The sequence below is a fragment of the Silurus aristotelis genome, assembly GCF_946808225.1.
Source record: "Silurus aristotelis genome assembly, chromosome: 7".
NCBI classification, from domain to species: Eukaryota; Metazoa; Chordata; class Actinopteri; order Siluriformes; family Siluridae; genus Silurus; species Silurus aristotelis.
Genome location: NC_139580.1, coordinates 25,505,742 through 25,532,789, shown reverse-complemented (window position 1 = coordinate 25,532,789; position 27,048 = coordinate 25,505,742). Strand labels below are relative to the sequence as shown.

The window sequence follows — 27,048 nt, the reverse complement described above, 5'->3', positions numbered from 1 at the left end:
CTCCCTATCACACCATCTGTCACGTTGTACATGATTTCCTTGATTTGATTATATATTTTTTTGTAGGTCATGAAAGCATATGAACGTTTTTTTAAGCAAGATATGGTCACGAGTAAAATCACATCTTTATATACATTGATCAGGCATAATATTACAATATGACATTATAACATTAGGAGCGATGAAGTGAATAACACTGCTGAATAACACTGGAATATTATTAGGCAACAGGTGAACATTTTTCCTTAAAGTTAATGTGTTAGAAGCAGAAACAATTTGCAAGCGTAAGGATGTGAGTGAGTTTGACAAGGGCTAAATTGTGATTAACTAGATGACGGGGTCAGAGCATCTTCAAGGTTGGGTTATTAGGCAGGTGGTCATAATATTATGCCCAGTCAGTGTATAATATATCATAAATTGACACTTTTTGTCATTGTTGAGCTTTTAGCAATACTTTATTAATAGGAATCTTTTTGTAACAAACATCATTTGTTATTAAGGCAACCATTCAAATTGTCCCGTTTATTAGATTGAGTTATTGTTTTTACATTCTTTTCATTTTTAATATATAGTCTTATACAATAGTGTGTTCACTGTGGCATTCAAACTGCATGCTGTTCGTCCGAATGAATAATTTCCTTTTTCATTTACTGCTGTTTATAAATGTAACTAAATACATTTTCACTCATCATCTGACTCATTATTATGATACATCAATACACTGGATAGGGTCTCAGGCAGTGTGAGGTTTTCTCATCGGCTTAAAACAGATGTGCTTGGAAAACATATTTAATATTACATATTACATTCTTATGTATATTTCGACATAAGTTCCCGCATGAAATAATCTCAATACGCAATAAAAGGTCATAAAAGCTGGTGTTTCCCAGGCAAAATGAGTAAAGGTCACTTTCTTGGAGATAAGGAATGTATTTTTACTGGATCACACGTCAGTGTACTTTCTCATATAAAAAAGGAAACACATTGGAAGGTTGTTAAGGCAAATATTTGTGCGTTACCTAAGTACAGAGTTCAGTAAGTCATAATCGAAACATTTATTATCATATAGTATTTCCATCGCAAACTCTGTGTTATTAACCAGTTCATATTTTCCAAAACTATAATCTCAATGTAGTAGTATACATATTGTACTATGGAAAATATGCTTTTATATTAAATTGGAAATAATGATAACGTGGGGAAAATGCTACAAAAATTAAAAACTATATTAATAAAATCTAATTGTATCAAAATATAACTGATATTTAAAACCACCCACACAAACAGCCTGCTATAATACAGCAAACTTAGCATCTTCCTCATCATCTTCTTCCTCTTGCTCCTCCTCCTCCATGGAATCATCATCATCATCATCATCATGATAATCATCGTCATGGTCGATGTCTTGGTCTCTGTCAGAAATGACCACTTCCTTCTTGTCATTCGGGTCAATATCTTCCTTAAACCACACGGCTTTGTAGCCTTCTTCCATGCGCCGCTCCTTGGTGAGAATGGGTTTCACCTCTTTCTCATCATCTGTATTGTCTGAGGCATTTTGGCTGTTGGAGTCCATGGAAAGCAAGTTATCATCAGCGTTTTTGCTCTGCAGGGCTGAAACGCTGTGCTGCGTCTCAAGTACCTCCGGAACGCTGCGGTTCTGCTCCGAGCTTCGTGGCATGGCCAACTCTGCCTCCTGCTTCGACTTCATGCTGTCCGTGTCTTCATCACCATGAAAGCCCTCATTGGTGTACTCCACTCCATTTTTAGGCCCACCTGAACCTCCACTCAGCTGCAAACACCAACAGGACCAATTTTAATTTGTGCTTTAATTCACGAATATTTACATTCAATTGAGTACACCCCTCACATTTCAGCAACTATTTTAGTACAACTTCTCAAGGGACAATACTGTAGAAATGCAACTTGGATATATTTTAGAGTAGAGTAGTCAGTGTGCAGCTTGTATAGCAGTACAGATTTACTGTCCTCTGAAAAATAATCAACATACAGTCATTATTTTCAAAATAGCTGGCAACAAAAGTGATAACTGTACATTGTGTAACCCTGCAAAACCACACGTCCTATTCATCATGTTCATGTTTTTGTTTGATTGACAGGACCATACAAATTTGTGTATCTAGTATTACAGCAGTTAAAATGTGGTGCTTTTGGTACAATTATTTCATACTGACCACTGTTTGTTCAACATGACACTTAATGGCAAAAACTCTCTGAGGATTTGAGAATTACAATTGTTGCTCTTCACAATGATGGCCGAGGCTATAAGAAGATCGGTAACACCATGAAACTGGGTTACAGTAAAGTGGCCATTGTCATACACAGGTTTTCCAAGCCTTGCAAAGGTTGATCAAAGTTGAGTCCTCATGCTGTGTGTCAGTTGCAAAAACTGGCTTAAAAAACAGATGCATGAGTGCTGCAGCATTGCTGTAGAGATTGCAAGTAAAAGTGTAAGGTCCGCTTGTCAGTGCTCAGACCACATGCAGCACACCAACAAGTTGGTTTGCATGGTCGTCATCCCAGAAGAAAGAGTCGCACAAAATATTGACGTTTACTTAGGGTGTACTCTTAGCTCCTTTTGTTGTTTTTTGATGGCTGTGTGTTGAATAATTTTTAGAGGACAGAAAATCTGTACTGTATACAAGCTGTATATTGACTACTTTAAAATATATCCAAGTTTCATTTTTATAGTATTGTCCCTTGAGAACATATAATAAAATGGTTGCTAAAAGATGAGGGGTGTACTTACTTTTGTTGGCTACTGTAGACTCACACATAATTATGACATGATGACAGTGGTGGACAGTAACAAAGTAAATGTAATTTGTTAGTGTACCTAAGTAGCTTTTTTCAAGTCAAGTCAAGTCAAGTTTATTTGTATAGCGCGTTTCACAACAGACATTGTCTCAAAGCAGCTTTACACAAATCAACAGTTAAGGTGAATGGTGTGAATTTGTCCCTGATGAGCAGCCGTGGCGACTGTGGCAAGGAAAAACTCCCTTAGATGTTATGAGGAAGAAACCTTGAGAGGAACCAGACTCAAAAGGGGAACTCATCCTCATTTGGGTGACATCAAGAGTGTGATCATAAATCTTTCAACAATACAGAACACTGGAGAGAGAGAACTAACATGATTACTGGAGTATAAGATTATAAGTGATGTTCTTTCTGCAGTCTTATACAGTCTATATGGGTAGTAGCTCCTAGTTTTATAAGCTCAGCATTTGTGATCATCACAGATCCAGCATCAGCTTCTCCATGCCAGAGCAGCATTTTTCACGTACTTTACTGGAGTATTTCCATTTGGGGTGACTTTTACTTTTACTTCAAATATCTTACTATTTACTAAACTAAAATTTTTTTGCAAATTTTTTTATTTATAGATGGATAAAAACCTAACTTGTCAAACACGTAGCAAGCCACCAATCAGGGTGAAGCGTGCGCTCTGTTTTGAACTTGTTTTGATTGACGCTTGGTGTTCTATTTATCACCTACATACAGTTCAGCGTCGGTTCAAGAGCAAACAGAACATTTTGAGAGTAAAATAAACGATGAATAAATTAAACTTAAATTTTTGTTTCTTACTTAACACAACAGCTGTGGTCTTATTTGCATTATTTTTTGCACTTTGTCCACCACTGCATGACGATACAATAAATACACATAAATCCATTTTAAGGTTTCGGTATTCCCTTGTTCTGGGTTTAAGTGACTTACCGAACTGCGGAAGATGCTGACCTCTGACAGCTTCTTCCAGTCTACACTGTAGCGTCTGAGGTTGTAGGCCAGAAAACCAATAACCACAAAGCAGAGCAGCAGCGCTATAGCCAGACTCACCCCCAGTGCTATCATGTCCTCTGTCCTAAAATCACCTGATGGCAAAGGCAAACCGTCTGAAACAAAAAAAAAACACCACAACATGTGCATGATGTAAAGGCTTTTAACAAGAAACAAAACACAGAGATAACAAAGCACAAGACCTTGTTCATTTTAGTATGATTTTATTTTTCAGTTTACTCAACATCAGATACTTTATTATAACTGGTGATTTTGATTGGGCAATCAGTCATTTTTATATCTCACATTGCAGGCATCCTAACATTAATTTCAAGTGTGGATGCAAAAGCAGAGCACTAGCATGCAGCAATCACATACACCGACAAGGCATAACTTTATGGCCACTGACCAGGCATGGTCTTTATGACCACCGGCGTATATAGTGTTGGACCTTTTTTGCTGCTAAAACAGTCCTGACCCGTCGAGCATTAACAGCATTAACTTTTTTTTTTGTTTAAGTTTGAGTGTTTAGATTTTTAGATTTTTGAATTTGAGCTACAGGAGCTCGTCTGTTGGATCGGATCACACGCCTTCGCTACCTATGTTCATCAATGAGCCTGTTGTCGGTTCACCATTGTTCCTTCTTTGGACCACTTTTGATAGATATTGACCACTAAAGACCCACATGAGCTGCAGTTTTGGAGATGCTCTGACCCAGTTGTCTGGACATCAGAATATAGGCCTTGTCAAACTCGTTTAAATCCTTACGCTTGCCCATTTTTCCTGTTTCTAACACATCAACTTTGAGGACAAAATGTTCACTTGCTGCCTAATGTATCCCACCCATTAACAGGTGCCATGATGAAGAGATAATCAGGGTTATTCACTTCACCGGTTATAACGTTATAATGTTATGCCTGATCAGTGTATTCCATATTTGATTTGATGTAGAGAGAATCCAGAAAATGATCAAGCTTGTGTATCACAGTGCGGCAGAGAAGATGTGTGTGGAAGGGTGCGAGTTTCATCTGTGCATGTACCTGTGTAAGGACTGCGAGTAGTATCAGGGTGGGTAGTATCCGTGTGTGGTCTGGAGGTGATTTCCGTAACTGTGACTATGGTATCCGTACTTGTGTTATAGGTTATGGCAGTACTTATAGCAAGGGTTGTAGTAATGGCAGAGGAGGCATCAGTACTTATATTATTGGTTAGGGCAGTGCTTGTGGCCAGTGTTGTTGTAATGGCAGTGGTAGTAGGACTATCGGTTGTGGGCATTTCCGTAGTGGTGACGCCTAAGGACACAGCAGTAACACTCATTAAGTCCTATGCAATCCAGCCAATTCAAAAAATGCTTTTAAAATATCATTTTCGAAGATTTCCAATAGTCATTTTGAATTGGATAGAGAGAATTTTGTGGATGTTTTGAATTGGCTGGACAGAAAGCGAGAGAAATATTCCCCTTAAACATAGCACAAGCAAGCGGCAATCCCATAATACTGTGCAACTTCCCACAGCTAAAACTGCTCAAGTGTGTCAAAATGATTTCTCTTTAACTTTAGAGACTATTAAGTCTGGATTGGAGGTAATAAATGCGAGATAAAAATTTTTGCACTTTCAAGTGCTAGTGATGTTTATCTCTCCTCACCTGGAGTGACTTCTACAGAAAGATTGGCTGTGCTCGATTCACCATTTGTTGCATCAACTACTCTTATCTAGGACAAAGAAAATTACACACGTATGGGCCGAGAAGACAAAAGAAATGTATTGCACATTTTGAGCAAAGTAAAATACATACTTGCAAGTCCACTTTGCCAGGAGAAGCAACTCTTGTCATGATTATGAAGCCCTCTGGAGTGATTCTAAAGTCGCTGCCTGTAGGAACCTCGAATTTAATTTCAGGGTTTACTCCCTACAGTGAGAACCACATGAAACAACTTAGTATAATTGACTTTAAATATGTTCAATCAGTCGTTTTCTTTCCTCTTTTCATGCTGGGAGTTGCAGAAGCATCTTAATGGAAAGGTCAAACCAGAATTCTTCCACCTCTTCCTGATGGATCCCTGGCAGCAGCAATGGCTCGTGACCATAAATTTTGTTTGGGGCAGGATGACATTAATAACAGCCTCAAACAAAAAAAAACGTAGGAAGACCATCCCAATTGACATATGCTCTAGGCTATGCTATTAGCCTGACATTTTAGCCATTTTATAGAGTAGCATTCTAATAGAATATTAAAAGCTTACAACATTCAATCAACCATTTTACAGTTTTGCAACTTTTTTAGTTGAACATGTTCGATCTTTATTAAGCACGTGTGTCTCCCATGTGTGAGGCAATATCACTTAATATTAGAGCTAATATAATTAACCAGGTCTACTAGGTTTTAACAAGATCTCTAAAACCACACAGAACAATTATGTTTTTTACAATTATTATGTCAAATAAAACAGTATCTTGAAAGCCAGAAGCATACCACAGTCTGGTATAACGACCATGCTATTAACTCCTCTTTTCCAAGGAAAAAATATATGAGATATAATCCTGTAAGGTGTCTGAATTACCTCAACTGTGTCCTCTTAATTTGGCGTACCTGAGCTTCGACTAAGAGGCTCTTTGTGATTGAAAAGCTCTTCAAACTTTTATAGAGGAAACCTAATGAAGGAACTTCATTTCTGATATCTTTATTTGCAGCCATAAACAGATCAGTAACACCACTGCCTTTGGTGCTGATCTGTTTTTTTTTTTTTTTTTTTTTTTTTATCTCATCCTCCTTTTTTCGAACACTCTCAATCTGAATTTAGGGAAAACTCTCTCCTTTCATCTGACCGGTGCATCCCACCCTTTTCAGGGAGGCCTCTAAAATGGAGGTGATAATTTTAATGCCAGCTGCTTCACATTCAGCATCAAAAACATTTGTGTGCGTGTTCACACGGTGTTAAAAGAGCAACTAGCACCAATATACATTCTCCCGCATGGTTTACCTCGATCTTTCTAAAAATCTGTGATAATAAATGACTCTAATCTTTTTTTTTTCTAAAATTTGCAACTAATCTAACAGTATATTTCATGCAAGAGAGACAACTTTTATTGAGTTCGAGCGAGCTGAAAAGTTCAAAAAGTAGCAAAAATTCAACTTAAACATCATTTACATTTGGTATTCCAGATTCTAACAGTGTCTACATCTAAAACTAGTATACTATTCAGCATTCGGATTTAAGTACTTGAGTTTCTCAGTTATTAGCTCACACTGTGTAACTCTTATCATACAGCTCCACTAAGAATGTAGCTGCTACATTTCAAACTATGATATTACAAAGGCTTGGCATGCAATGCAGCTGCACCAGGTTACACATAGCAGCAGAAAAATTTTAAACATAAATTTAAGACTTACATCCGAGAAGTCTGCATCTGTGACCCAAACCTGTAAAGGTATTTTGCTGGACTTGCTTTCTAGCACTAGGCTGCCGATTCCTGCGTCCTCTGAGATGAAGCCCACATATTCAGGCTTGACGAACTGCGGTGGGTGCTTGCTACTTATCACTACTTGAAGTGTGACAGTTGTGGTGGCAAACTGGTCAGGGTTCTCCAACTCATATGCCTACAAAATGGATAATAGAGATACATGCAACACATATGATTTAGTTCACATTTTTTCTGTTGTATATACAAGCCATCGCCATACAAGCCATCGCCAATCTATCTGCCACTCCTGGGTTCTAGAGCCAAGTCCCTTAACTCTCTGTGCTCCACATTTTTGCTGTGCTGTAAAGGACATGTGACAAGTTTTAAGCACTTTTAAGGTTTTTTTTTAGGAAAACCCCCCCAGCAATTTTATAAAAAACAAAACAAAAAAAAACAGCACTGATAAATATATATGGGCAGAAATACATGGGTCTCCTGTTTAATCACGCCCATAGACTTGTTGAGAATCCAATTTCAGATTACAGTTCTAACTTTGATCTTATAATAACCATCAGACTATTGGGGAGGCATTTTTGCTGTAAGTATTTGTGATCTTTCAGCTGCAAGAGCATTAGTAAAATTAGGCACTGATATTTGTGCAAGAAGATTAGGATTTGGTCAGCATTCAAATTCATCTTAAAGCTGTTTAGTGGGGTTGAGGTCAGTGTGAATTGACATGTTGGACCAGGTTTGGGTTTATAATAGCCACTGAATGGAAATTGTAATTCTACACCATTCAAAAACATCCTAACATCTATGTGCTTTCAAGTTTTTGTGGATAAACCATGTTTGAGTTTAATGGTCAGGTGTGTATCATCGGTTATTATATGTAAAGTTTTAATTAACTTAGGTTGTTACTTACCATGACTGTCAGTATGATGGACCCTGCTACACCCACTGGCTTCTGCATTCTAATATTCCCACTGTTTTGATCAATAATGAATGTTTCATTCACATTTCCTGTTTAGAGACTGAAAATTAGTGTAAATTCTCAAACAGGGTTTAAAGCTGGTGTGCACATGAGAGGAATTGGAACAATGTAAAAAGTTCAATTAATTTTACAATGCTGCAATTTTGTCTAACCTTCAATAATTGTGTATCTGATTGGGTCATTCCTTCCTTTGTCTCCGTCAATAGCATGCAGTGGACCAGGATTCAGGGTCAGTGCACCAGCCTGCGATTAAGAAAAGACTATTACCATTTAATCATGAGGACAGACAATGGCAGTACAGATTACATTCTATCAGTAGGTTTTAATTAGGTGGATAACATTAGCATGCCTGCTAGTCTGAGGCATGACATTAGACATTATGGATGATTATATGAGCACATTTCATTGCTACATCTTATCTAACTGGATCATGTATTGCGATCTCGTAGCATAAACAGAGTCTGTGGTGAAAGCAGAGTACACACCATTTGTTCATTTAAATTGACATTCCCTGTGTATCCGGAGGTAACACAGACTTTGGTTATGCCAACAGTGGCCTCTTTGCAGGGCTGGAACCATGGGGGTCGATTATTGATGTCTACGATAGTGACAACAACAGTGGTAGTGGCCGTATGTGAAGGTGTCAATGTTGAAGATAGGGGCGTGTCCTGAAAAGTCACAAGATCCATGATATAATGAATAAACATGAAAATGATAACATGAAATAATGAATATGTATCTATATACAGTGGGTTTGGAAAGTATTCAGACCCCCTTAAATTTTTCTCTCTGTTATATTGCAGCCATTTGCTAAAATAATTTAAGTTCATTTCTTTCCCTTATAAATGTACACATAGCACCCCATATTGACAGAAAAACACAGAATTGTTGAAATTTTTGCAGATTTATAAAAAAAAACCCTGAAATATCACATGGTCCAAAGTATTCAGACCCTTTGCTGTGACACTCATATATTCAACTCAGGTGCTTTCCATTTCTTCTGATCATCCTTGAGATGGTTCTACACCTTTATTTGAGTCCAGCTGTGTGTGATTATACTGATTGGACTTGATTAGGAAAGCCACACACCTGTCTATATAAGACCTTCCAGATCACAATGCATGTCAGAGCAAATAAGGAACTGCCTAAGGAACTGCCTGAAGAGCTCAGGGACAGAATTGTGGCAAGGCACAGATCTGGCCAATGTTACAAAAAGATTTCTGCTGCACTTAAGGTTCCTAAGGTTCCTTATGGAGTGGCCTCCATAATCCCTAAATGGAAGACGTTTGGGACGACCAAAACCCTTCCTAGAGCTGGCCGTCCGGCCAAACTGAGCTTTCGGAGAAGAGCCTTGGTGAGAGAGGTAAAGAAGAACCCAAAGATCACTATGGCTGAGCTCCAGAGATGCAGTCTGGAGATGGGAGAAAGTTGGAGAAAGTCAACCATCACTGCAGCCTTCCACCAGTTGGGGCTTTATGGCAGAGTGGCCCGACGGAAGCCTCTACTCAGTGCAACACACATGAAAGCCTGCATGGAGTTAAAAAACACTAAAAAAAACACCTAAAAGACTCCAAGATGGTGAGAAATAAGATTCTCTGGTCTGATGAGACCAGGATAGAACTTTTTGGCCTTAATTCCAAGTGGTATGTGTGGAGAAAACCAGGCACTGCTCATCACCTGTCCAATACAGTCCCAACAGTGAAGCATGGTGGTGGCAGCATCATTCTGTGGTGGTGTTTTTCAGCTGCAGGGACAGGACGACTGGTTGCAATCGAGGGAAAGATGAATGCGGCCAAGTACAGGGATATCCTGGACGAAAACCTTCTCCAGAGTGTTCTGGACCTCAGACTGGGCTGAAGGTTTACCTTCCAACAAGACAATGACCCTAAGCACACAGCTGTAATAACGAAGGAGTGGCTTTACAACAGCTCTGTGACAGTTCTTGAATAGCCCAGCAAGAGCCCTGACTAATTGAGCATCTTTGGAAAGACCTAAAAATGGCTGTCTACCAACGTTTACCATCCAACCTGACAGAACTGGAGAGGATCTGCAAGGAGGAATGGCAGAGAATCCCCAGATCCAGGTGTGAAAAACATCTTTCCCAAAAAGACTCATGGCTGTATTAGTTTAAAAGGGTACTTCTACTAAATACTGAGTAAAGGGTCTGAATACTTGGGACCATGTGATATGGAGGAATTTTGGCTCACTCATCTATGCAGAGTTGTTGTAATTCAGCCACATTGGATGGTTTTCGAGCATGAACTGCCTTTTTAAGGTCATGCCACAGCATCTCAATAGGATTCAGGTCAGAACTTTGACTAGGCCACTCCAAAGTCTTCATTTTGTTTTTCTTTTGCCATTCAGAGGTGGACCTGCTGGTGTGTTATGGATTTTTTGGTAAACAGCAAAATTCATGGTTCCATTTATCACAGCAAGTCTTCCAGGTCCTGAAGCAGCAAAACAGCCCCAGACCATCACACTACCACCACCAGATTTTAGTGTTGGTATGATGTTCTTTTTCTGAAATGCGGGGTTACTTTTAAGCCAGATGTAATGGAATTTTTTCGAAACACCTTCCAAAAATTTTTTACTTTTGTTTTGTCAGTCCACAGAGTATTTTCCCAAAAGTTTTGGGGATCATCAAGATGTTTTCTGGCAAAACTGAGATGAGCTTTTATGTTCTTTTTCTCAGCAGCGGTTTTTGTGTTGGAACTCTGCCATGCAGACTATTTTTGCTCAGTCTCTTTCTTATGGTGGAGTCATGACACTGACCTTAACTGAGGCAAGTGAGGCCTGCAGTTTTTTGGCTGTTGTTGTGGGGTCTTTTGTGGCCTCTTGGATGAGTCGTCGCTGTGCTCTTGGATTAAGTTTGGTCGGCCGGTCATTTCTGGGAAGGTTCTCCACTGTTCCATGTTTTTGTCATTTGTGAATAATGGCTCTGACCATTTGTGAATGGCTCAAACACTTTTTCACACAGGGCCATGTATTTTTGGGGTTTTTTTTCCCTCAATAATAAAAACCTTCATTTAAATACAGCATGTTGTGTTCACTTGTGCTATCTTTTACTAATATTTATATTAGTTTGATTATCTGAAACTTTAAGGTGTAACAAACATGCAACTGTTTATATATATATATATATATATATATATATATATATATATATATATATATATATATATATATATATATATATATATATAAATGTAAAACCACAAGTAACTAAATGTCTTGTAGCAGTTGGGAATAATGATATTATTTACCTGAGCAAAGAGTACAAGAGTGACTTCTTTAACAGTATCATAATCCAAAACCTTCTTCACCAGAATTTCTGGGTTACTGTCTGCCTGCAGCCCAAATTCGTCCTGTATGATTGAAAGAGAGAGAGAGACAGAGAGAGAGAGAGAGAATGAGGAATGCAAAGGAAAAAGAAAGTGCTCATAAACTCATCTGTACTTTGAACAGTGGCAGTATTTTAAGGTTTGTTTACAGAAAACACTCAAGCCTAAGACTTACCAATGGAGCTATTAAACTGTAATACAGCCGATCTCCATCGAGGTCTGTAGCCTCAATTTTGTCCACAGGTGTATTGACTTTCGTTAGCTTGTGAGACATCATAAATTACATTAGTGACAAGAACACATCATTTTCTTCACTAAAACTGAATTCTAATCATGTTTGAGTCATAATAAGAATGTTATAAAGGTGTGTGTCCTTTGAAACTTGAGCATGATATTAGGTCTACCTCAGCAACTTGCAGAAAAAATGGATTCTGGCTAAAAAATGGAGCGTTGTCATTGATATTTTCCACATTCACAAATACCCGTATGCTTAGCTGCAAAGGAATAGTAAAATAGAAAATGCAGTATACATTGTATTGAGTACTGTGTATTAAAAACAGCAAACTTTATATAAAAAAAAGGCTTGCCACATAATCAACACAAATCAAGCTAACCTGACTTGCCCCATCCTTCTCACACAGTATGCTAACACTTAGGCCACCACCCTCAGGCAGGCTCTGAGGAAAAAAATATATTTTAAAATAAAAATGTACAAGTACAAGTAAAAAAAAGTGACTAAAGTGAAAGTTTTATTTTCTTATAATTAAGCTCTCAGTATAATCCTAGTACACAAAAATCACACAAAAGATAACCCTGTAAAAAGAATAATTACCTCATAGTCAATTATTTTCTTTGCCACAAGCAAATTGCCGTTTATTCCGAAGGCATTATCAGGATTTGTTGTAATACTAAGGCGGACTCCTTCGTCAATTCTTATTGTGGCAACTGTAGCATTAATATCGTTGTTCTCCAGAAAATTCACTACGATTGGTGCTGAGCAAACTGAAGGAAAAGGACAAAGTTGCTTTACGTTCAAATCAGAATCGTTTTTATTTCTCTTGACGTACACAAAAACATAATCTGCAAATTAATTAAGAAGTTTATTTACACCAGTGGTTTGTTTAGTGTATTTTTCATTATTATGGAACATTCGCATGACCTACTCTAAATGTACAGCTGGTTAACATACTGGGGCAAAGAAAAACGTTTTCATGTACACATTTTACAGTTCTCTCCAACTGCACTGGAGAGATTAACAAAAACAAATACAGCCTGTTTTAATGATACTGACAGAATGGGTTGTCTAACCAAAAATTCCCCTTAAGTGTTTAATCATTAATTCAAGATTTATAGCATATGATTTATTGATTACAATTATACAATTGTAATTTTACAATTAATCAATTTTTGGGAAGGCAGTGACATTTTGACAGCATCGCTCACAATACCAGTTTCTATGATCATAGAATAATGATGATCGGTCAGAATAATATGTATTGATTTGTCATTCCTGTTAAGTAGACAAGTGAAGCCAAACCCATTACAGATTTAATTTAATTTGTTACCTTCATATACACTGTATACAAGCTTACTATCTACGCTTTCGAATGTGTATTTATATAACCTCACATCAAGCTTTATTTTCTTAGAAAACTGTACTGTATATCAGAACCAGATAATAGACAACACCACACTTACTTTGACCAGTAGTGTTGATGGTGAACACTGCCAGCATTAAGAAAATGATTTGGACTAATTTAAGATGATTTAGATCCATTGCTCAGGAAGTCTCTGCTCAGTCAGATGCTCTTTCAACAACACTTTAAACATGTTGAAACGATGAGAGAAAGCAAGCTTCAGACCCAACCTTTGAGATGGGACGTTATCTGGCTTTATTGGTCATAAAAAGCTGACTGTATTGGACTTTTAGCCCTACATAAACTCCCTGTCAGTGTGGACAGAATTTATATGTTCCGTTTACAAACTGGTGACAAAGACCAGTTGTTTACCTCAAGCTTTTAGGGGTTACATGGTCACTGCAAGACAGAATGCTCCAAGGAATACAACAGTCACAGGGTGTTTACGGGGTGTATTTGAGATTATTACCTCCATTATTCTAGGGGGTAGGATATAGTAATAAATAAGGAATTTACATTATCCTTTTATCTGGGATATGCTTCTCCTCTGCATGTTACAGGCTGTAAAATGCAGAAGTGTCTCTAGAGCAATATATACTCACTGTACCACTCTGGCACAAGCACTGAATAACATATTTTAACTGGTTATAACACATCGTTGTGTAATACTTCAACAGGGAAAATGTTATGCCTTCATGTAGCAGTTTATTTACATCCAGATCCATTATGATACATGTTTAGCTTTAATAATTCACATCATTGCTGACATTCTCTGCTATATATCTAGGTATGTATTAACAATTTAACTGGATGGGATGATTTTATTACACTATATATACTGCACAGATCTTCTTCTTCTTCTTCTTCTTTCGGCTGCTCCCATTAGGGGTCACCACAGCAGATCATCTGTCTTCATACTACCCTGTCCTCTACATCTGCCTCTTTTAAACCAGCTACTTGCATGTCTTCCCTCACCACATCCATAAACCTCTTTCTTGGTCTTCCTGTTTTCTTTCTTCCTGGTGGCCCTATCCTCAGCATTCTCCTACCGATATACCCCATGTCCCTCCTCTAAACATGTCCAAACCATCTTAATCAGCCCTCTCTCACTTTGTCCCCAAAACATCCTATATGCGCTGTCCCTCTAATACACTCGTTTCTAATCCTGTCCATCGTCGTCTCAACCAAAGAAAACCTCAACATTTCAGCTCTGCTACCTCCAGCTCCACCTCCTGTCTTTTACTTAATGCCACTGTCTCTAAACCATACAACATCTCAGGTCTCACCACAGTCCTATAAACTTTCCCTTTCACTCTTGCAGATACCCTTCTATCACACATACAGTACAGACCAAAAGTTTATATATATTATATATACAGTACAGACCAAAAGTTTGGACACACCTTCTCATTCAAAGAGTTTTCTTTATTTTCATGACAATGAAAATTGTAGAGTCACACTGAAGGCATCAAAACTATGAATTAACACATGTGGAATTAACAAAAAAGTGAACTGAAAATATGTCATATTGTAGGTTCTTCAAAGTAGGCATCAAGAGAATGCCAAGAGTGTGCAAAGCAGTAATCTAAGCAAAAGGTGGCTACTTTGAAGAACCTACAATATGACATATTTTCAGTTGTTTCACACTTTTTTATGTATATAATTCCACGTGTTAATTCATAGTTTTGATGCCTTCAGTGTGACTATTTTCATAGTCATAAAAATTAAGAGAATTCTTTGAATGAGAAGGTGTATCCAAACTTTTGGTCTGTACTGTATAGTGCACAGTTACAGAAGGGAATTTTGTATCTAAATTACCTAAATGAGGATGGGTTCCCTTTTGAGCCTGGTTCCTCTCAAGTTTCCTTCCTCATATCATCTCTGGGAGTTTTTCCTTGCCACAGACACCCCTGGCTTGTATATTAGGAATAAATTAATAAATGTAACACTGGATATGATATATATCTTCTATAATACTTGATATAGGTTATCTTCCATAATATATTTTCTTAATATATTTTCCCATATCTTTTCTTATTTTCTTTAATAAATTTAATTAATTTAAAATCTTGAATCAAAATCTTGAATATGATAACTGAGCAGGGACCATGGATCTTTAAGATGGCAAATATAGACATCATAAATGATCATTAATGAGTAATGAAACTACATGGTGCAGTTCATGAGTTGTATGACTCGTGGTGTTGTACAAAAACCTGGACCCAGTAAACCTGCATAATGTTCAAACTATTAGATGCTGTTACTTTTGCAGCACATATAAAAAGGAAACCACACAGTGGGATTGATATTTAAGTGGAAGTTTATATTTTTTTTCTTTGCATCATGTGCAGAAAAACAACAGCACACACAGATTTTGTCTGTATTATTATCTAGTGTAGATTGATTAGTCCTTTAGGGTCATTTGCTTGATTCTATTTTTATCTTTGCCTACAAAGAACACAAAGTAACACAGAAGACAATGGTTTCATATCTCAAATTTTATTACATCTTCATTGTAAGGTGACAGATTTCTGACAGAGTTTAATACATTTTTTTTTGTCGCAAAAAGTGGAATACTTGTGAGGCAGTAAAGCAGTGTAACCCATGCAATCATAAATAATCAATGGCTCTTTAAATAAAATCGATTTATTGCCTGTATATGTTGTGTTGTGTTGTATATGAGAGGGTTAGTGCATCACTGATACAAGTTGGCACACATGTATTGCTTCATTAGTGTGTTCATGTGCTCCGTGTCCCCAGTGAATCCACTGTAAAAAAAAAAAAAAAAAACACAGTAGAGTTGACATTTTAATAACATGAGAATACATTTTCTAGTGGGACACTAATGAAGTCCATAGGCAACAATTGAGGGAAAGGTGTAAAGAATTCATGCAGCGCAGACTTACCTCTTCTTACTGTTCTGCATGCGGCGAAGGAAGGAGCAGAGGGAAGACTGCTTGGCTTTGGATTTTAGCAGCTCAGCATGGCGGCTGGTAAACTCAAGATCTCCTAACTGTCTGGTCTGTAATTCGAATCCTCTGAACCTAAAGGCAACGTGTCACAAAATAACATCCAACCACATGAACAACTTGAAACCTATGGCTATGAAACCTTTGCGAGTTCAAAATCTGCCCTGGCTTTCCACATTCAACTGAAATACTTAGATTTCCCAAAGCTTTAGACCCTTTTAAAATGATTATCACTATTTAACATTTCATTCAAATAACAAAATTTCACGATATTTTTCTTTGACTTAAGCAAAAACTATTCACACCCTCTATCATCTGCAGGAGTTTCATCTGCAGCTGTGCTCTCTCTTGGAAACAAACATCTTCTGCAGGAAGGACTGTCCCAACTTATGAAGCTCTCATCAATTTCCCCATTCCTGCAAATGAAAAACATGAAAATGTACTCAGTATTAAGGAAAGAAGGAAAGATCAGTGATTAGAATCTGAAGTAAATACAAACTGAATATGTGAAAGGTCTACAATTTCATATAAGCAAAGAACAGAAGAAAAAACAGGCTTGGATGGGGAATAAAAAGGGGAGAGGAAATCTGCAGTCCAAAAACAAGCCTATGTAAGACAAGGCTTCTTACCTGTTCCCTGATGGGAATGTGGCCGTGTACTGGAAGAGAAGTACTGATAACAGGACAACCTGCACTAAGCTCAAGAGGTAAGGCATGGCAGAACCTGCAAGAAACATAAACAGAAGGAAGATCTAACATCCCAGAGCTGCTTTTTCAAATTATTTCATGTATTAGATCAGATAAAAATGCTGAACTTAACCAGGAGACACAACTGTCCAACCCACCTACAGGATAATCCACTTGCTGTGATACACTTGCAGCAGAAGAACTATCGTGTTGTGCCGTTTGCTCCAAGCACTTTTTGTACCCAAAGAAATTATTGATTGGAGGAAATAAAGGCATGCCATACCCTGTCCTTTATGGCTGTACTTATTTACATTAGTCATTATGCTTGTTTACCATGGTGTTAGCCTGCAGGGGGTAATAGGTAGCTTTGTGTGCTCATGCTAATACAGTTACATATCGTTATCTGTACATACTTCCTTAATTGATGGATGAGATTTCACATTATTATTTAATAGTCCAATTTGTAATGGAAAATCAATGCAGTGAGGCAATCAGTTCAAACAGTAGACTGACCATTTCACTACTTTCTGGAAAGACCCACTGTATGTGTTTTTTCTTGCAAGAGAAAGAACAAAACTAATATGATGTAAGACAAAATTGCTTTCTAGTGTATTGATTGAAATAATCAGCATAATCATGTATTATTGGTGACTCATAGCTTCAACATTGGAAAATGTAATTCAATCCAGTCCAGTGTGAGTTGTGCAGCACTTGTAATATAGCAGCTTTACAAAAAATTTTACATTCTGGATATACACTATATGGAAAATAGTATGGGGACACTTGACCTTTCCTACCATATGTGGTTCTTCTTCAAACTGTTACCAAATAGCTGGAGGCACACATCTGAATAGGACGACTTTGGATGCGGTATAATAAGATTTTGCATTCACTTTAACTTCTAAGCCCAAACCTGTTCCAGCATGTCAATGCTTCTGTGCACAAAGCGAGCATGTTTTGGAGAGAAAGATCTTGAGAGGCCTGCTGTAGAGCTCTAATCTCATCAGTACCTGACTTTACTAACACCCTTTTGGCTGATAAACAAAAATGTCCAAAAACACACTCCAAAATCTACATCTTTTCAAAAGAGTGAAGGGAATTATCAAAGCAAATTGGGACTAAATGTGGAATGTGATTCTCAAAAAGCACATGCTATACATTTGACCAGGTGTTAAAAACTTTTGGCAATATAGTGTATGTTTTAAATTCATAAATCTATATCTAATTAGCAAATGGTGGTGAGGAAGAACGTCCTGAGATAATATTGGGAAGAATCTTCAGAGATTTAAAAAGGAACCCTGATTCATTTGGGCTACACCAGAGAGTGCAATTATGGAAATTTGTATTATTATACTGTGTATTATTGGGTAAAAACATTGAGCATTTCTCTGATGACCTTATCCAGAGTAACTTAAAATTATAGAGTTTGTTATACAACTAAGCAGATGAGGGTTAAGGAAAGGGTCAAAGGCCCAAAACTGTAGCTTAGTGGTGCTAGGATCCAGCAAATACATTATAGTTTTAACAAGTCAAGTCAATTGGCTTTTATTATCATTTCACCCATATACAGTTGGTACAGTATGCAGTAAAACAAAATAGCAGTTCTTCAGGATCAAGGTGCTATAAAAATAACATAAATCCACAATACATGACAAAACTTTAGGACTGAAGCAGTAAAGTGCATGTGAGCAAACAATGTTTGTGCAAAATACACTGTACAACACAGTACAAAGAAAGATTATGTACTAATATACTGAAGCAAATCTGTTTGTATCAGGTGCAGACCAACTCAATTTTCATGTTTTATAAATACTTCCCCAATTCCAGAAATGTTGGGACACTGTAAAATGGAAACTAAAACAAAATGCAATGATTTGCAAATCTCATAAACCCATATTTCTAATTCACAAAAAAAACCCTCAGATTTATAAAATGAGAAAATGTATAATTTCAAGGGAAAAAAATAAGAATTTTTAATTTGATGGCTGCAACACGTCTCAAAAAAGTTAGGACAGGGAAAACAAAAGTCTGAAAAAGGTAAGTTATCAAAATGTTTGCAATGCAATTTGCAATGTCACCCATATATGCAGGTTAAATCTCTACCATGCAATAAAGATGAAGGCATGCATGAACATAATCCCAAAAAGCCACCATCCTCTCTGGGCCCAAGCTCATTTAAAATGTACAGAGGCAAAGGGGAAAAATGTTTTGTGGTCAGACGAATTGTAATTTTTATTTCTTTTTGAAAAGCATGGATACCATGTCCTCTGTAGGAGGGGGGCCATCTGACTTGTTATTAGTAATCAGTTTACAAATCACTGATGGTATGGGAGTGTTTGAGTGCCTGTGGAATGGGCAGCTTGCACATTAGGAAAGGCTCAATCAATGCTGACCGTATATTCTGGTTTTAGAGCAAACAAATGCTTCCATCCAGAAAACATCTTTCTTGGGGAATGCCTTTCATATTTGAGCAAGACATGCTAACTTGCAGTCTAGACCTTTCACCATTTGGAATCATTCGGCGTGTCATGAAATGAAAAACACAACACCCAGGACTGTTGAGCAGCAAGAATCCTGTATCCAGTGGTGGACAGTAATTAAGTAAACGTAATTGGTTACTGTACTTAAGTAGTTTTTTGGCGTATCTGTACTTTACTCAAGTATTTACGTTTGGGGAGACTTTTACTTTAAGTTAACTACATTGTAAAGTCAAATGTCTTATTTTTTACTCATGTAACAGACTTTATTTAATTCTGTTATGTTATACTAATTCTGGATCAACTGGTGCTCATTGTATGTGTGTAATCCGTTTTTCCCCTCGGGGCTTGCCATAGACAGGCAAGGGGCATTCATATAAAGTGTTTAGGCGAACCCTACACAAACGCTCGGTTACATTGGTGGCAGCGGTTTTGTTTTGTTATTGTCGTTTACCTGGTTCAGTGTTACCGCGGGTGATTAACTAGTTAGTTTATAGTTAAAAAGTGCTTAGTTGAGTTAGCACGCGCGGGTGCAGTGTGGGCGCGGCCATCATGTGGTCTAAAGACGAGGATGATTTCTATCCGAGACGGGACCGCGACAGGATCAACAGTCATGTAAAAACTGAGTTACCACCGCCGTTCCCCGGTGACAAGAAACAGAGCTTTCTATGTTGGGCGCAGCAGTTTAAGGTCACGGTCTGAGCGCTTACTGAGGGAGATTATAAACTGGTGAGAATTCTGCCGACACGCTTGAGCAACGCGGCATTTCTCCTGTGAGACAGTCTTCCTATGGCCGTTCAAGCTGTTTATAAAGCGGTGAAAGAGAGACTCAAGGAGGCTTTTCGGCCTATTAGCCCGCCCTCGTGCTTCACGGGAATGTTTGGAGGTGTATGCGGCGGAGATCGGCAGGTTAGTGGACGAGGCTTTTCCAGAATATGGGGACAAGGCGCTAAAAGAGGAAAAGTTTCGCTGTTTCGTGGCTGGTCTGGATCCTGTACTCAGAGCTAAATGCCACGAACAAGGAGCAACAGACTTGGAGGAAGCTGTGATAATTGCAGGCCGGTGTAAAATGGCTAGGGTCACGATAAAGACTGATTGCATTCCTGTTAATAATGCCTATGGCAATATGGATGGAGTTTCTGCTGTTCACTCCATGACTGACAATGGAAGACTTTATAGAGCAGTGGATCGGCTAACAGAAGAAATGAGAGATATAAGGATGGAATTGAGGCGTTTAGGTGAAGAAAACCAAAGATTGAAAACCGGTGCGAGTTCGAGAGCGATGAATAAGTGGAGTGGATACTGCTCTCGGTCTAATGGTATGTGCCAGTGTGCCCGCGGGGGCCGTGGATGCCAGTCACGTGTTTTTGACAGCGCACGGAGGGGCCGTTTACCTGAGACTGAGAATAAAATGTTCCAACGCAGTGATAAACATACCTTATGTATATCATCTTAACCCGCGGGAAAGTGCCCATAACACTCACTAGACATATAAAAAGGGCCCCACCCAACACAGACGAAAATAACACACAAACAGCATGAATCATGAGTGAGGAAGTCTATTATAAATGCCATAAAAGGGGCTGGAAAACATATCTTCCGTGAAGCTCGCCCCAAGCGCAGGCCAAAAAAGGGAATAATACCTCTTCAGTGAAATCTACCCCATTTGTGGAAAGCCTAACCAACCTACTAAAACCTTTAAAGTAATAAAGTTAAGAATATATTTAAAAATACTAATTAGCTTAAGCAAAGTAATAAAATTGCTAACAAAATAATAATATAGTATAATCTATGAAATAAGGAAAAACCAAAGTACTCACGCATGATCAAATTGCACTGGCAAGCACTGTCCACCAAGTTAAGTAAAATAATGAAGTGAAACAGTAGTATACTTTCCACTTTTTTGTGGTCCAACCCTCTCGAAGAATTTTGAAGACAATGGTAATCAGAATTAACCTTTTAAATGTTGGAATATTTGAATGTTAATAATAGTTAGAATACTTGGTCTAACGTCCAAAGATTTCCAATAATAGTAATAACTGATGGTAACTGAGAAGGGCCTAGATCTGGGGAGTTTTCAATATTAAAGGAAAAAAATGTATAAAAACAGGAGGAAATGCCAGGTGTGGTTAGACCATCGATGTCATGACATGCTGATGCTCTCGGGTTGATTGTGGTTTTCCGCAGTAAACTCTACCTTTGCTCTACTCATCCAAGTGTCTTGGCCTCTTTTGAAAAAACTATTTTATATTTATTTTGAAAATCCCAACTAAAGTCGGAAGCAGCTCGGTCGGAGAGACAAGACATTTCCGACAATGTTCATGATTATAACAACTCCTACGCTGCTCGTTCCCCTTCTAGACGCAGCCCCAGCCCTGTTAATAGATTGAACAGTCACGAGGATGATTCAAGGAAAAGAGGCATGCGATTCATGTCTCCTGGCAGAGCAGAACGTCGCAGTGTGCTGCAAACAGACAGTAGCTGATGTTGCGGCCCAAACACCAGATGTACTCCCTGGAGGCCCTCAGAAGGACAGTTAATGATGGCTACTCAGTCCCTGAAGACATGAATGTTATTTTCAACGCTGGTCAGGAGTGTCATATGTGAGAGGAGTTTTTGAAGGTGTTGAAGTACAAATGTTAGTGCACTCTGGTTCCAGTGTGTGTCTCATGAGTGCTGCCTTTCGTATGTCAATTCCAACACTTTGTAATCAGCCATTGAAAAGGGACTATGTGTTGGCTCACGCGGTGAATGGACAAATGCTAGATACACTGGGTACTATCAAAATTACGTTTCAGCTGGGCACGGAGTCATGGCAGCGTGTATTTCATGTTCAGAGAGGGACCACACAAACTGTACTGCTAGGCTGGGACTTTCTATTGAGGAATCATGTTTTATTGGACCTCAGCTGTGCTAAGCTACAACTGCAGGACGTCTCAGTTCCTCTCCTTACAGCAAAGACTTTGTTCCCAGGTGCTGCAATGTTTTGCTGGTCACTGCTATGAACTTACCTCCACTCAGTGAGTCTGTTGTGCCTGCTAAAGTGTGCTTATACCTATTGCAGTTCGCTTAACGAGTGACTTTGTTGGATATCTGGAACCCAATGTGGCAGATTCTTCCAGCCTATTTGTTGCTCACACAGTTCACTTACTAAAGCTCGGATCTTAAACCCTACCAGGCAGGATATTTTCCTCAAAAGAAGACATGCACCTGGGTAAATTTTACTGAGTTGATGACTCCGATGTTCAGTCATTCCATGCTCCTGTGGATTTAGCTACAGTGTCCTTTCCCAGTGATATCCCTCCTGTGTCGCTAGATGAGTCACCTATTTCTGTTAAAGCATTACATTGGACTTACTTCATTTACCATTATCACAGACCACCGTCCGCTCTTAGCGCTTTGGCGTATGTTTATTGATGGCGATCCAACAGGCAGAAGGGGTAGATGGATCCTGGAGCTTGTGCAAGCATTCAATGGGCCTAATGAACCAACATGGCTTCTTATCCATACTTTAACACCATGTTACTCATATAAACAGAGGTCAAACAAGTTTTTCAAAAAAGACAAAAAAATAAAGCAATCTTTTAAACAGGTCTCTTTAATTAACAAATAGATGTACAGTTTAATGGAATGCAGCTAATTGAAACCAACTTCACCACAAGCTGTGCTGTAAAGACTTACTGACAATCCTACTTGTGTAAAACTATTAAAACCTTACTGCAAAACTTACTCCATTATAAGTTATAAGTCACCAATTCCAGTGTCACTTGAGTAAAATGTAGAGTATGTGATTTGAACAGTATTTGAGTATTTAACTCATACTAAACGAGATTGTGTGATTATATCAACAGGGAGTGGTGCAAGAACTCTGTGGTTGTCTAATGCTTGTCTCATAGATTTCTTTATTTCTTAGTTTTTTTTGAAAGACCTGTTTGGCCTACTTTTAACATGGTGTTGAAGTATGGAAAAGAAGCCACGTTGGTTCATTAGGCTTTTTGATTGCTTGCACTAGTAGAAAGGAATAGCTCAGTGGGTGTTGGTTTACCAATCAGCAGGTCCCCAGAACATTGTTGGATAAACCCTGCTACTGCCAAGGTAAAGTTTTTTATTTCTCTTTTTTATCCAATAGTTTTTATACTTTGTTACATGACACTGGACATCTATTTGTTAATTAAAGTTGCCTGTTTAAAAGATTGCTTTATTTCTTTGTCTTTTTTGAAAAACTTGTTTGGCCTACTTTTTAATGAGTGACGGTGTTGAAGTATGAGAAAGAAGCCATGTTGGTTAATTAGGCTTTTTGACTGCGTGCACTAGTAGAAAGGGATAGTTCAGTGGGTAAGGTGTTGTTTTTTTACCGATCAGCAGGTCCCCAGAAGGTTGTGGGTTCAGACCCCAGTATTCTCAAGATTAAGTTTTTATTTATCTTTTTTTAATCTAATAGTTTGTTTACTTTGTTACATTAAACTGTAAATCTATTTGTTAATTGAAGAGACCTGTTTAAAAGATTGCTTTATTTTTTTGTCTTTGTGTTTGTTCAGTCTCTTCTCATTCCCAGACTCGACTACTGCAACTCTCTGCTGGCAGGTCTTCCACTGAACACTATTCGTCCACTGCAAATGATCCAAAATGCAGCTGCACGACTTGTGCTCAATCTGCCCAAGTTCTCCCACACCACCCCACTGCTGCGCTCCCTTCACTGGCTTCCAGTAACTGCACGCATCAGATTTAAAACACTGATGCTTGCCTACAGGGCCAAAAATGGACCAGAACCATCTTACCTCAGAGACCTCATCACATCTCGCACTGCACCACGCTGTCTGAGATCCTCCAGCACTGCTTGACTGGTACCATCTTCTCTCAGAATGAGAGGTAAGTATACTTCAAGGCTCTTCTCTGTTCTGGCACCGAGGTGGTGGAAGAAACTTCCCCTAGATGTCCGTATAGTGGAATCCCTGGCTATCTTCAAGCGACGATTGAAGACCTATCTCTTCCTGAAATACCTAAGTTAGCATTTTCTAGGTTTGCTTTGTTGAATTCAAGAGTTATATCTATATTAGGTTTGTAATCTTGTGTACCACTGTAGAATTATTCATTGCTAGAGACTCAAAGCAAATGTAAATAAAATGTTTCTCTGATGTCACTGATTCTACTGGTGACGTGGCTGCCGTGGGCTCACTAAGCAATTCGGACAGCAGGTCTCATATTAATACTTTGTCATACTCTGTATCAGACATTAGGGCTATGCAGCATGCTGACCCTGATATTTTGTTAGGCTTGGTGGCTCAATCCAAAAGACCGGCCAGACGGAGGTTACAGGGAGCTTCTTGGCGCTTATGTAAGTTCTGGACTGAATTTAACCATCTTTCTATTGTTGATGGACTGTTATGCCGCTCAGTTTTCTGCCCACTCATGAGTAATCTGGTAGTCCAAATGGTTGTTCCCTCTGCTCTGGTATCTGACATTCTTCGACAGTTGCATGGTGCACCAGCTTCTGCCCATTTCTCTTCCGAGTGGGTTTGGGAATGGGTAAGACAATTTTGTTACTGGCCTTTGATGTACAGGGATATTAAAGCATGGTGTGAGCAGTGCAAGGCATGTCAGACACGTAGTCCTGTTTCAGCCCCCCGTGCGGCGATGGGGGGTTTTCTGTCAGTGCGACCATTTGAAAGAGTGGCTATGGACATCTTCGAGCTGCCTGCCACTTCAAACGGTAACCGGTATGTGCTGGTCGTCAAGGACTACTTCACCAAATTTGTCAATTTGTATGCTTTACCTAATCAGTCTGCACAGACGATGTCTGTTTGAGGACTATGTTCTGCTTCATGGTGTACCAGAGTCTTTGCACTCAGATCAGGGTCGTCAGTTTGAGGTGGAAGTGGTTTAGACACTCTGCCGTCTTCTGAATATTAAAAAGACTCGCACCACACCATACCACCTGAAATCAGACGGCATGGGTGAGCGATTTAATCAGACTCCGATTGATCAACTGGCTAAGACACTTTTCACTTATGGAGGGGAGTGGGACGAATATGTGAAACATGTGGCTTTTGCTTACAATACCATGGCTCACTCCAGCACTCATTTGTCTCCTTTCTTCTTGACCCACGGTCGGGTAGCACGAGTTCCTGCCAATGTAGTGTTACCCACCCCTGCTCTTGACTCTCAGATGGGAGAGTCACATGGCGAGTTTGTTCTTTCACTGCTGATCAAACTGAACTCTGCCTTTAGCAATGCGCGGATGCATAGTGAGGCAGCTTATGACTGTCAAAAACCATGGTGTGGCTCCACAAGCCGGTGGAGATTCTCATGAAGCTGGCAACCCATTGGAAGGGACCTTATAAAGTTGTGCAAGTCATGGATTTATGTAGTGAACCTGGACTGACTTACCGGATTGTAAACCCTTTTGACAATGCTGAGAGAGTTCAAGTAGTGCATTATGATAGAGTAAGGCTGTTCACATTGCCCGGTTTCCCCTTATCACAGGCTGGGCCATTTCCCATGGGATCTGAAGTCTCCAGTAAGGAGGACTGTGTTCCTTCCCAAAAAGATCTGGATGCTTTGGCAGGCTCACAGTGTTCGGTTAAGAGGCTTGAGCCTAGCATTAGTAGGACTGGAAGAGTTTGTAGACCTCCTGGCCATTTGCAGGATTTTGTTCTGTATTAATATGACTGTTTTTCTCAGTTTAAGTGAAATGTTGTCATAAGAGTCTGTGCTTTGTTTTATGTTCATCATACATTGCTGTTTGTGATCTATGATTTGTGCTTTTTTTTGTGTATTCTCCCTGATGTCTTTTTTTTTTTTTTTATTTATTTATTTTTTTATACATTTAAACAGGGACGTTTATTTTGTGAGGGGGGGATGTATGTAACATACTTTATTTAATTTTGTTATGCTGTACTAATTCTGGATCAACTGGTGCTCATTGTATGTGTGTAATCCATTTTTCTCTTCGGAGTTTGCCATAGATAGGCAAGGGGCATGTGCACTTGGGGTACTAGAGTGTCTGTGTTTTTTTGGCTGGAGGATATAGTGTGTGTAATAAAGTTGGGAAGAGTTTGGATGCCCTTGTTTATTGTTTTCTTTCATATAAAGTGTTTAGGCGAACACTAGACGAACGCTCGGTTACACTCAACTACATTTCACAAAATCAGTCGTTCCTTTTTATTTATGGGTGGATAGAAACGTAACTGGTCAAGTACGCAGCACACTGCTTGGCAGTGGTGGATGCATGTATAGGTGACATGGGCAGCCGCCCAGGGCGGCATCTTGCAGGGGGTCAAGTCAAGTCAAGTCAAGTCAAGTTTATTTGTATAGCGCTTTTCACAAAAGACATTGTCTCAAAGCAGCTTTACAGAAAACAACAGTGAAGGTGAATGGTGTGTGTTTGTCCCTGATGAGCAAGCCGTGGCGACAGTGGCAAGGAAAAACTCCCTTAGATGATATGAGGAAGAAACCTTGAGAGGAACCAGACTCAAAGGGGAACCCATCCTCATATGGGTGACATCAAGTGTCACGACCATTTTATTTATTTATTTATTTATTTATTTATTTATTTGAGCAACGTCACCTTGGCCTTCAGGGTTTCTAGTGGGAGAACTGACAGGACCTTAAGTGATGTCACGTCAGTTGGGAGAGATTAAAATTAAAATAATGGATGATAAAAAAAAGGTCTAAGCCCTCAGGAGACCAATCAAGGAAAGAGGAAGATGTATGAGGGAAACTTGCAATAGATAAAGTTGTGTATGCCACC

General features: G+C 38.8%; 2 protein-coding genes across 3 annotated transcripts; both read right to left on the bottom strand.

The window, feature by feature from the left end:
- Positions 1-436: 436 nt before the first annotated feature.
- Positions 437-13,408, bottom strand: cdhr5b (cadherin-related family member 5b). 2 transcript variants are annotated; one of them, XM_083546292.1, is made up of 15 exons: positions 13,228-13,408; positions 12,362-12,531; positions 12,144-12,206; positions 11,934-12,023; positions 11,705-11,791; positions 11,452-11,553; positions 8,674-8,856; positions 8,341-8,431; positions 8,120-8,217; positions 7,187-7,393; positions 5,591-5,704; positions 5,441-5,507; positions 4,836-5,087; positions 3,736-3,911; positions 437-1,789 (listed from the first exon to the last, which is right to left on the bottom strand). In XM_083546292.1, exons 1-15 carry the CDS (start codon positions 13,304-13,306, stop codon positions 1,292-1,294), a joined length of 2,277 nt encoding a protein of 758 aa, XP_083402418.1. In that variant the 5' UTR covers positions 13,307-13,408; the 3' UTR covers positions 437-1,291. The 2 variants fall into 2 exon arrangements, with proteins under 2 accessions (XP_083402418.1, XP_083402419.1); XM_083546293.1 differs by lacking the exon at positions 4,836-5,087.
- Positions 13,409-15,696: 2,288 nt separating this feature from the next.
- Positions 15,697-17,371, bottom strand: LOC310729224 (uncharacterized protein). Its single transcript, XM_083547275.1, has 4 exons — positions 16,765-17,371; positions 16,441-16,551; positions 16,073-16,210; positions 15,697-15,934 (listed from the first exon to the last, which is right to left on the bottom strand). Exons 1-4 carry the CDS (start codon positions 16,869-16,871, stop codon positions 15,862-15,864), a joined length of 429 nt encoding a protein of 142 aa, XP_083403401.1. The 5' UTR covers positions 16,872-17,371; the 3' UTR covers positions 15,697-15,861.
- Between the last annotated feature and the right edge of the window lie 9,677 nt (positions 17,372-27,048).

What these genes read in the sequence shown, in the direction of transcription:
- cdhr5b (XM_083546292.1), bottom strand. Translation starts at nt 13,306, where the DNA reads ATGGATCTAAATCATCTTAAATTAGTCCAAATCATTTTCTTAATGCTG. An exon ending in AGAAAATAATTGACTATGAG is followed by an intron (nt 12,207 to 12,361) that starts GTAATTATTCTT and finishes TTTTTTCCTCAG; the next exon opens with AGCCTGCCTGAGGGTGGTGG. An exon ending in TACTCGCAGTCCTTACACAG is followed by an intron (nt 3,912 to 4,835) that starts GTACATGCACAG and finishes TTTTTGTTTCAG; the next exon opens with ACGGTTTGCCTTTGCCATCA.
- LOC310729224 (XM_083547275.1), bottom strand. Translation starts at nt 16,871, where the DNA reads ATGTTTCTTGCAGGTTCTGCCATGCCTTACCTCTTGAGCTTAGTGCAG. An exon ending in ACTCCTGCAGATGATAGAGG is followed by an intron (nt 16,211 to 16,440) that starts GTGTGAATAGTT and finishes CGTTGCCTTTAG; the next exon opens with GTTCAGAGGATTCGAATTAC. An exon ending in ATGCAGAACAGTAAGAAGAG is followed by an intron (nt 15,935 to 16,072) that starts GTAAGTCTGCGC and finishes TTTTTTTTACAG; the next exon opens with TGGATTCACTGGGGACACGG.